Source organism: Tauraco erythrolophus, chromosome 17 (genome assembly GCF_009769465.1).
Source record: "Tauraco erythrolophus isolate bTauEry1 chromosome 17, bTauEry1.pri, whole genome shotgun sequence".
Taxonomy (NCBI): Eukaryota; Metazoa; Chordata; class Aves; order Musophagiformes; family Musophagidae; genus Tauraco; species Tauraco erythrolophus.
This window is the reverse complement of record NC_141481.1, coordinates 6,166,290-6,176,874: the sequence shown is the minus strand read 5'-3', so window position 1 is coordinate 6,176,874 and position 10,585 is coordinate 6,166,290. Positions and strand designations below refer to the sequence as shown.

Sequence of the window (10,585 nt, the reverse complement as noted above, 5' to 3'; positions counted from 1 at the left end):
AACTGCCTGAAACAAGTACTACAGGTTGTTTTTTTTTTCTTGCTTATCTCCACTATGGTTGCTATTCTTCTAAAGTGGTAGCTGCTCTCCCCAGGGGAAAAGAGAATTTTTTTTTTTAACTCAAAGTATGGCCCTTCCCACGGAAGTCAACAGGAGTTTTTCACTGAATTCAATGAGAACTTAAACGGGCTGTTAAATGAGATCAGTAATGCAAGAGCTTTCCAAAGCCATCCTGCCCCAGAGGCTCCTTCCTCACCCAGGAGCAGCAGTGACCTGTGTTTTCAGGCTGGCCAACAGCTGAACCTGTACATATGCCCTTCTCCTGAGCAGGAGTGGTTTTACCATTCACCAAAGTGAAACACAATGGGGTGATTGTGAATCAGGGTGATTTTCACTGTCCAGCTGGGCTGAGCTGTGAAACGCTGCCTCTTGCCTCTCCGCAAGGTTCAGCGTAACTCCATGTGCTAGGAAGGTGCCAGAAGTGTAGCCAGAGAGTCTCCTCTGAAGCTGAGGGCAGGAGCCTTTGTTTACAGCAGCGCAAAGGGAAGCCTGTAATTTGTGTGGTACCAAGGTGGTGCCCAAGAGGAACAGTCTCAAGTCTCCACCTTTCCTGTGCTTTCCCTTTCCAAGAGTTTGACCTCAAAAGATGCCACTTTCCTACCTGAGTTCCCCAGGTCCAACCACCTCTGCAGTGGGATTTGCCCAGGAGTGTCCCATCACTGGGCCACATCTCCTCTGGCTAGGACCTGATAAGCCTGCACGAGGGTGTGAAGCCAAAGGACACGATGCTTAGGGCGGTCTGTGGATTAAAAACTCAATTCTTACTCCAGCTCCTCATCTTTGCTTGGGAAGAAGCGATATGTATGTTTTAATTTGTTCATTCGGGCTCACAAACCAACCGCATCCCTGTGGCAGCTGGGGTGTGCTCACAGCATCTCCCACAGCCACCTCCGGGGAGCAGAGCACTGCCACAAAAACTGCTTTATCAGACAAGGCCACCGCTCTCGCACCTGCGGCTGCCGCTCCGCACCTACGTGCCTCTGCTTCTACCGACGCCTTCCGCGCTGCCGCCGGCTCGGCGGGGGCCGTGCCGCCCCCCGGCTGTGTCCCCCCGGGGGCCAGGAGGGGTTTCCAGCCCTGAATTTCCGCGCCGGGCCCTCTGGAGGTCAGTGTTCGCCCGCGCTGCAGCGGACCTGTTGCACCCGCGGCTCTCGCCGCGCCGCGGAGGCTCCGCGGGCAGGGCCGGGCCGGGCGGGAGCCTCCTCGGCGCCTCGCAGCGCTTTACCGACCCGACCAGCCGCGGGGGGCGGCGGGGCGCGCCGGGTCTCCTCGCCCTCTGGGCACCCCCGGCCACCGCGGTGCCTGCGCGGCCGCGGAGCCGCACCTCGCCCGCGGGGCGCTGCAGCCGCCCCCCCCCCCCCCCCCGCCGCGCTCCCCCCGCCCGGGGCGGTGCCGCACCGCACCGCGGGGCGTATCGCGGCGCGGCGGGCGCGGGTGGAGCGGCGGCGCGGCGGGAGGCGCCGCGCGCGCCCCGCGGAAGATGGCGTACATCCAGGTGGGTGCGGAGCGGCGGCGCTGCGGGCCCCCGCGGTCATCCGCGGCCCCGGGCGGGGTGTGTGCGTGGGTGTGGGTGTCTGGGGCGTGTGCGGGAGGGACCTCCCGCTTCGTCTGTGGGACGGGCGCCGGTGCCACGGCGGGGCTCCCCGTGCTCCTTGCCCGGTGCTGGTGCGCAACTTCGGGTTAACTTCTGGGGAGGAGTTCCCGGCGGCGGCAGCAGCCCCCGGCGAGGGGGGCAGGCGGGACTGGGGCAGGAGCGGGACTCGCAGCCTGCCCTTCGCCAGGCGCCGGGATAGGAGCGGATCCCCGCGGGGGACGGCGAGCAGCCCTCCGCCCTCTGTCCGCTCTGCCGCCGGGAGCGGGGTGGCCCCGCACAAGGACTTCCTGGGGCCTTGGAGGAGGACGCTAAAACCCGCGGGCAGACCGAGATGCGCTGGGGGCTTAGTCGGCCCCTCCAGCCCGGGGTGGGGGGCACAGGAGCCCTGGGCTGCGGCGAGCCCCAGCCTTGGGCGTGATGGATGGGACCCCTCCAGCAGCGTGAGGCTGAATTAAATTTTGGGCTGGTTTAAACCCTGAGAGATTTTCCCCTCCGGCCCTGCAGTTCCCAGCTGCCTGTTTTCCATCCTTAGCTCCGAACGGTGCCGCCCGGTTTTGAGATGAACCCGAGCGGAGGGTTTCTAGCTGCGCGGGGAGTCCGGGCGCTGGGGCGTTGATCGAGACACCCGCTACCAACGCCACCCGTGACCCCCCGTCCCGCGGGGCCGTGTCCGCCTCCAGCCACCTCCTCCCTCTCGGGACAGAGCCGCCGCGGCGCCCGGCGGGTGGGAGCGGGGAGCGTGGCCGGCGCTGCCCCGGGGGGGCGGGCAGGAGCCGCCCGCGAGGGGCGCCTCGCCGGAGGTGGCGTTCGGCCGGGCGGGTGCGGGGCTCCCGGGGCCGCTGGGCTCGGCGGGGATCTCGAGTGGGGCCGGGTGGGCCCTGGGGTCAGCGCCGCCGTCGGGGGCCCCGTGGGCGAGGTGGGGGTGGCCAGGCGGGGACGAGGGCAGTGGGGGCACCGCGTTATCCCCACACTGTGGCGGTGGTCAGGTTGGGGTGGTGGGAGGCCATGCACCCCACTGTCCCTGGGCTGCGGTGGCCAGTGTGGTGGGGCTTGTGAGCCTTCCCTGGGGCTGTAACAGCGGGGGCACGACCCAGTCCGTCCCCAGTGGGGACCCCGCCCTGCTGCAGTGTCCCTGGGGACGCTGCCATGGCGGGGTGTTGTAGCTGGTCCCTTGACCGATGGCTGTGCTGCTTTGGAGCAGGCGATGCTCCCCGTGGGCCTGGGCAGGCTGGGGGTGCTGGGCTCCTGCAGCAAGGTGTGAGGCAGAGAAGCAGCCCTGGCTCCAGGCGAGGGGATGCGCCTGGGACAGCTGCTGTCAGCCCTTGACGAGGGTTCACTCGTGTCTGGGGGCTCCCAGCTGGGTTGTCCTCTGCTTATCTGGCTTGGCATGATATGGTGTCTCCCTGACCCTGGAGGCCAAGCCCTTCTCCTCGAGGGTGCTGAGTGTGTTTCAGTAGCTTTGCTTCCTGGGATCCCCCAACACCTTCGGACTGGTGCATCCTTCCCTAAACCTCTGCCCTTCCCTGACCCTCCTGCCCTGTGTGAGCGAGGTGGATTCACACAGCTGGTCACGTTTGCTCTCCTTTCATATGTCCCTGCGTTTAAGCCCTGTATGGCACTGGTTGCTTGTTTACTACTTCTGCACTGTAACGTTTAGTTCTTATTTCTGTCCTCCAATTTTCTTGGTGGAGATTTGTGGGTGGTCGCAGAGGCACTTCATTGTGGTGCCTGTGTGACCACTGGGTGTGCCCTGGGGGCTGGTGGCACACAGGAGTGGTTTGACATGGCTGGTGGCCAGTCATGACCAGGAGGGCTGTTTGACACGAGCCTGCCGGGTGTCCCTGCGGGCTGTTCGGAAGTGCCGCTTCCTTCGCACAGCACGTGCTGTGGCGTTCGATCGCATGGCATGGATCCAGCCGCTTCATTTGAGAGCAATTTAAATATTCTTGTTGCAGCTTTGCTAAACCACTGTAGCTTTGGCTGCTGTGCTTTGGCTGCAACTTTGCATTAATAAGGAATGATAAAGCCCTTTAAATCATTCACGATTTTCTTAAACAGTTGGTCCATGGGTACCTGGTAATCACTGTCTCGTCACATTGCACTGCAGCATTTCCAGTCTCTTAATTTGTGTTTCAAACAAGGGGTGGCCTTTTTGGCAAGCACTGGTTTCCGAGAAGTTTAAAAGGGAGGCTGCGGCTGAAGTGTGGTCCATTGGAGAGTTCATGGAACTAAAGGCAACTTCTGCATCCCAGCTTTTTTGTAAAAGGCTGCTCCTGTCCCTGTCATGAGCATAAAGCTAGAAACCGATTTCTATATGTGGAAGAGTAGAGAAGAGATGGGATGGGGGGTTTGTGGGTTTTTTTTTTCTGTTGTGTGGGTTTTGTGGTTTTGTTTTTTTAGGGACTGCCTCTATAGATAGACAGCCAGGAATATTTGGAAACTTAGATACCAAACAGAAAGCAACAGGACAGACGTTTCAGCAGGCATCTGATGTGCTACCGAGTCTCCAGGTATCAATGAAGTGGGTCAAGGATAAGGCTCCAAGGGTGGCTTTGTGAATAAAACACTGGCTTGCAAGGATTTCTTCCTTTGCTGTAGATTTTTCTCCACGACTTGGGGGCAATGGCTGTAGTGCAGATTTTTGAACTGGAGTGTGTGACTCCAGTTTTAAGCACTTCTATTTTTTATATTCTTCAAGACCCACCTGAGGATGAGACTGAAGATGTCCAGCTACTTCAAGTGATGTGTACATAGTGGAAAGTATTCCGAGTCCGTACCCTTTCCCAGAAACATTGCTTTTAACAAATTGACATTGAAACTGCGTTTATATGGGCTGAATCTGGAGGAAAGCCTTTTTTTCCACTGAGCCATCTAACTGGAGAATTTGGATGTGGTTTGCTGTCAGCAGTGAATAGTTGCTACAATTAGAGACAGGTTATTAAAGAAAAGAAAATAAGTGATTGCCTGTGATACCTTGTTAGCAAGGGGCAACAAGCAGGATTTTCATGCTTCAGGATGGGTTTGGGAATTTCACTCCTGGGGAAAGAGGAGCAGGGGGAGCTTGGTGGGAATAGCCTGGAAACATCAGAAGCTGATGCCTGGTCACGAGACCTCTCCTTCCTCTAATGTTTTCGAGGTACTGTCTTGCCAGAAATCCAAGCTCATCCCAGGCCGGGGCATGTCATGGCAGGAAATTTAAAGTTATTTGAGCATTGGTAACCTGTTTTTGTCTTTTTCATTTTGTTCCCCTTTGCTTCATCCTGGATGTCTAAAAGGACAGTTGGAACCAATAAATGAGGTGAGTTAATCTGATGATTCACTCTCTGCTCTGTCTCCTCGCTCCATCCTGAGGGGATTGTCTCGTATTTTCTGACTCTTTACCGATGTCCTAGATATAAGTAATGCATCGCGTTTTGGGCTGGTAATTTCTTTTTTGCAACGTTAAGATTTTGTTTGTGGAAAAAGCTGTGTGTTTTACTAGAGCAAAGAGAAATGTTCCTGTGGAGTCTCCTCTGCAGACCCGCGCTCCTCAGAGGAAACCCCTTTGCGTGGTGTGATAGTGCCCTTGTATCCGCACCCTCGTGAACACTGCAAATGTCTGCAGTATTTTGGAGGGATAGCTACGGAGAAATTCTCACATGCTTTATTTCTTCAGCTTCTTAGGAACTTTTCAAGGTCACATACGATCGTAAAGCCATTCGACCCTGGATGCGCACGTGTGCTCTCACAGCTGCGCGTCTCCCTGCAATGACTACGGAGCGATGCCCTCTATTAGCAGTGCCCTTGTGCTGCTTAACGAGCCTTCTTGCAAACCGCAGAAGTTGGAGCTGGCGTGGGTGGGAAATGGCTAAGGTTCGGCTTTCTGCTGCTCTTGAAGCAAGCAGTGCTCTGAAGTGGAGAGAAGGCTGTAGGGGTGGCCTGGAGACGGGGCAGCGACCCATTGCCCCTCCTATGGGGTGCTCACACCCCGTGGGCCTACCAGCTGAGGAGTACTGTTACAGGGGATGCTGCCAGTGCCACCATGGAACCCTAAGAAATGAAATACTTTTCTGGGTTAAGCAACTTCTTTTAAAAAAAAAAATTGTTGAAGGTTTTTGATTAAATTAGTCATGATAGCAGAGGAGAGGCATGTGGATAGCAGCTTTTGCTAATCCATCCTAGTGGCAAGTTCATCGGGTATGGATCATACCCTGTGTGTATGGATCATACAAATATTATGTGCTGATGCATCTACAGGGACGAAACGTGTTCGCATTGCTGTGTTAAGACTTTCAACTTAAACAGACCCTCGCCAGATTAAATTGGAGCTTTCGCGTACCTTCTGTTTTTAATTCCTCTGTTGTATGTTTGCCGATCTATTAGTTTGTTGATGTGCGTGGAAGAATAAGCACGTTTCCACTCTAGCATATTGCTACGCCATAGTGTTTGGTAAATCACCCTCTTGCCAACCTACCTAATAATATACTGCTGCTAGAGGGAAAATACCTGCAGTGAATGCTTGTTTCCCTGCCTTGTTATGGCATTGGTGAAGTTGGGCTGGTAACTGCATAGCACTTCTCTGTTGATATAGATGGAATAAATACAGTTCTTAACGTTCTGTTGCAGAAACACAAACATAAATACAGCTGAATGTTATTTCTCAATAGCTATTGATGCGTTGTAATCTTGTACTTTGGTTTCCAATGGCTTCAGGGTCTGCTCGCTAGAATCTCGGATCTCTTGCTGTGCCGGTGGACTTGTAGAAATTGTTGTCAGAAGTGTTTCGACTGTAGCTGTTGTCAAACAAATGAAGATGAAGTTGAAATCCTGGGACCTTTTCCTGCTCAGACTCCAGCCTGGCTGTAAGTTTAGATGCACAATTTCATAGCATTAACTGAGGAGTAGGGCTGTTCAGCTGCGATGAAAGTATTGATATGAAATGGCGACAGGATGTTCAGAGGATGCCACGTAGAAAGGAGGAATGTCCTGCTGAGGGTGGGAACGTAGGCTACTCAACGGCAAGGTGAAAAAGGGCAGCCCTCTTAGCTCAAATAGTAAGGTTAGTCTTTGTAAAAGACTTTTCTGATGAGTAAGACAGAAGTTATTTTGTAAGCTAGCATAGCAAGCTCATAACTGGTGTAGCTGTGCACCCTTTTGTGAAGATGCTTTTCATCTTCAGGCCTATTTCATCTTCAAATGGACCAGCCCTTTGGGGCACTTCACCTGAGCTGAAATGCTCATTTTCTGATCCTAGTGTGAAGGTGGTTATCGCACAGGGGGATGAAAGGCGTACTTTGCATGTGCTCTAAAGAGGAAATTAATCTAAAGTTTCATTTAGCAAGACTTGATCTCCTGAATCATATTAGTACTCTTCAAGATTTCCTCTTGAATCATTAAAGAACAACAACAGCAATGCTGGGTTTTATCTGGGGCTTTGATTAGTGATTTTGCAAATCTATTATAAAGAAAGTCAGTAAAGTCTTCCCTGTTTTGCTACCTCTCATTTGGGAACTTGTGGTATAGAGGTGACCCTGTGGAGGCCATCAGTGAAACCAAGAAGGAAGCAGAGTTCTCCTGTCTTTCAGTGCCTGCTCTGTCGGTTGGGCTGGGCTGTCTTCTGTGAGAGCAGATTATTTGACAGACCCATCTTCAGTGTGCCCAGAAGCTGTTGCACAGGAGATGCCTATTTAATGCATCATATGATGCTCAGAAGTTGGTACCTAGGCACTGAGACACCCTGTTAGATTTATCTATTCCTTGTGAGTACCTACTGCTGTTCTGTGTCAGGTCTGGAAGGTCCATGTCTTGGTGCTGCATGAAATTGTCTCAGGTTTAAATTGCAGTCTTGTCCCTTTTGAATCCAGGTAGAATAGGACGGTAATTAATACTGAAGCAATAAAAACAGAGATGTTCAAGATGTTTTAGAGTGTTTTTAAAATGTGGAGCAGCATATTTAAGAGTCTGAGATGTGCCCAGAAATGGATTCACCTGCAATTAATGGGAGATGGAAACAAAATCAATGCTAAATAGGAAAGCGTTGTGCACAGGAGAACACGGTGATGAGGTTGAAGTATTGGATGTAGAAAGGTTGCTGCAGGAACAATTACATGCTTGGGAGAAAGTAGCTAGGCTTGTGAGAGGATGCTTTGAAGTTTCTCTCGTGTGCTGAGGAGCAGAAGGGGTATCACATGTGTTTGGGGGTGTGAGGTGATTATCTCATAGTGTAGTTTTTGACGACTGGATCCATCTGTCTGGCTAAAGGGGCATTGTAAGCTTTGAAGCTCTGTTCTTCTTTTGATCTCAAAACTCAGATGTATGGTGACTTTGCAGATGAGCTGGACTTTGCCACAGGCAGAGAATGCACAGACCTTTGGACTCATAAAATGCTCTCTCCAGCCTGTGTTGTTTTCCTCTAGTCCTGCTCCATCTGAAAGCCTCTACCATTAACTTATTGGAATGACCATAAGCAGAAGACAATGCGCTCTGAAAAAAAAAAGGCCCAGTTATTCAGCCGTGTCGTGCTGCACCTACTCGTGCTGACAGCCCTGGGTAGGGACCTCAGCCCAGGTCAGCTGTCCGTCTTTCCTTCCAGCTTCATGCAATCTGGTGCAGTTAGGGTCTTCCTGTTCTGCTCTAGTGCTGAGAGAAGGGGAGTTCCCAGAGGTGGTGCCCGAGAGGGGCAGCAGGAATCCAAGAACAGGACACGCGAAAGAGGTAGCTTTGCTTTGTGCAGAGGTCTGGATGCTGCCATGCCTTAGGATCGCTGAAGTCACCATTTCCTCTTGAAGGATACCTGTTAACACATGTTGATGTGGAAGCTGGAGATGAAGCTTTGCTTCCTTGAAAAGGCTGTTGACTCCTTTTCTTAGTCTGGGATGGACCCAGGGTGGTGCCAGGGAAGATGGCGATGCTTTCAGCTTCCAGAGTGACTTTGTTGGAAAATGGCAAGGGAACCCAGAAATGAGTTGAGTGAGGTGGGCAAAGAGAACAGAGGAGAGATATGGAGAGGTGAGGGAGACAAGGGGATGTGATTGAGTGGAGAGGGGCAGAAAATAAGCCTGTAGAGGAACAAGAGTCTGGAAGACGAAGAGGAAAGGAGAGCAAAAGGCAGGAGACAGAAGTGGTATATTTTGTTTGTCAGTCGATAGGAGGGCTCCACTTTTTGTGGGTGCGGGTTGAAGGTGGAAACGGTGCTGTGCAACCTCTGCTGGCTCAGAATTCAGAAGCCAAAGAAGATTTCTGTTTTCACTGTGTTGATCTTATAGTCTTAAATCTCCATATGCATTTTGGAGGTAGGAAACAAGGTCTGGAGTTAGATATGTGAGCAGAATGAAGGTTTGGAATTGGTCTCAGAATAAGATGTTTAATGGGTATGTTTTTAAGTGCTCAGAGATCTGTGTATGTCAACTGACCCCTCAACCTTTTTTTTGTTTTCCTTTATTTTTGAAAAGGGGTCTCTTGGATTCAGTGGAAACCCCTAAAATGGAAGACAGATTTGACACCACCGTATTCCACAGTTAGATGCGTGCATTGAATTTGGGAACAAATCAATTTATTGTATTCCCTGGTCACAGCCTGCAAATGTTTTAAAAATAGATCTAGGTTTTCAGCTGAGATCTTTCCATCTTGCCACTTCTTCATGGGCCCAGGACACTGGTGTAATGCAGAATGCAATTTGCTCCTTCTGTACCTTCCCACCTAGTCCCCAGGAGGAAACTACTTTTATGGTCGTCATTGGCCTACTAGCAAATATCTGAATGCCTGTGCTTAATAGTCCGTCCTTTGTTTCTTGCCCATAGGTTTTCCCTTTGGCAGCTATGAGACACCTTGTTGTCCTGGAAATTGAGGAGGGGAAGTTAAAGCTGCAAGTTTAAGCCCTTCCTCTTGGGAGATTGTTGATTTTTCTCCCTTTCTGATTTTTTTTTTACAGTGGCAACTTAGGAAAAAAAAATTCTTACTGAAATGAGTCTAATTGTATTGGCCTGAACGCATGGTAGCTTCTTATTTCACGAGGAGCACTTGCGTTCTGATCTTTGCAGAAATAGGCTGGGAGTGAGGGTGTATGTTGGCGCTGCCTCTTACGGAATATTCTCCATGAACCCCAAAGATAAACGGTGCACGGTCTGTGAGACAGAATTGAGATCAGGATGTGGCTCCTCTTCCCAAAGGTTTGAATTAAACAGAAGCAGAGCTGCTTTAACCAGAGCCAAAGTTTATTTGAGGAAAAAATATTGTGGCTCAGTAGCAATTTCCTTACTAAAGGTCATCTGTACGTTATTAACTCACTATTACGTTTACCCATTGTAGAACATCCTTAATGCCTCTCTTCCTGATTCCCTTTTCACCCTCCCTTCTCCTTCTGTGCAGTTGCTTCTCAAACACAAGTATGTCCAAATGCTACCTGGGGTTGTGCAGACCTGCGTTTAGGCGTGAAAAAGCTATTTGTGTTCCAAGTACTGATTATATGTCAAACTGCATGACTTGGACTGTCTTTAGTGGGCCGCACAGTCGTGCAATTGTTGTACGCCCCTTTTAGCACGGAGTTTGGTTTTGATTATTCACAGGCTTATTTTTTAACGTGGATGAGTTGTGTGACTGTGGGTTGGCGAGATTTGCATGGACCCTGCTGTGAACTTTGTGAATTTGGATAAGAATTTCCAGTTTAAATCTATTTTACATTTGAGGGGTCTTTTCTGTGAGTTTACTGCTTTTTGCAAAATACATTTATCGCTCTAGTCCAGTCACTGGTTTCTAAAGCAAATGATTCAACATATTTCGTTGATACCCAGCTGAGCCGTGCACGTAGAGAGGGTGAATCAGGAGCAAAACTCACACAGTGTCCCTCTTTGCTTTGCCCATTTCATGCTTATGCTTTCCTTGTGATCTGCTGCTATTTTTTAGAGTATTCTGTCTCATGGATTAACCAAAAGGCTTATTTTGCATGAGGCACTA

General features: G+C 51.1%; 1 protein-coding gene across 1 annotated transcript in view; it reads left to right on the top strand.

Annotated features, from left to right (window-relative positions):
* Window positions 1-1,540: 1,540 nt before the first annotated feature.
* SYT17 (synaptotagmin 17) overlaps window positions 1,541-10,585 on the top strand; it is a 35,236-nt gene continuing 26,191 nt past the window's right edge. Inside the window, exons 1-3 of the mRNA XM_086622365.1 lie at window positions 1,541-1,555; window positions 4,935-4,952; window positions 6,347-6,495. Coding sequence (XP_086478491.1) covers window positions 1,541-1,555; window positions 4,935-4,952; window positions 6,347-6,495 — 182 coding nt within the window. The remainder of the gene's footprint in view (window positions 1,556-4,934; window positions 4,953-6,346; window positions 6,496-10,585) is intronic.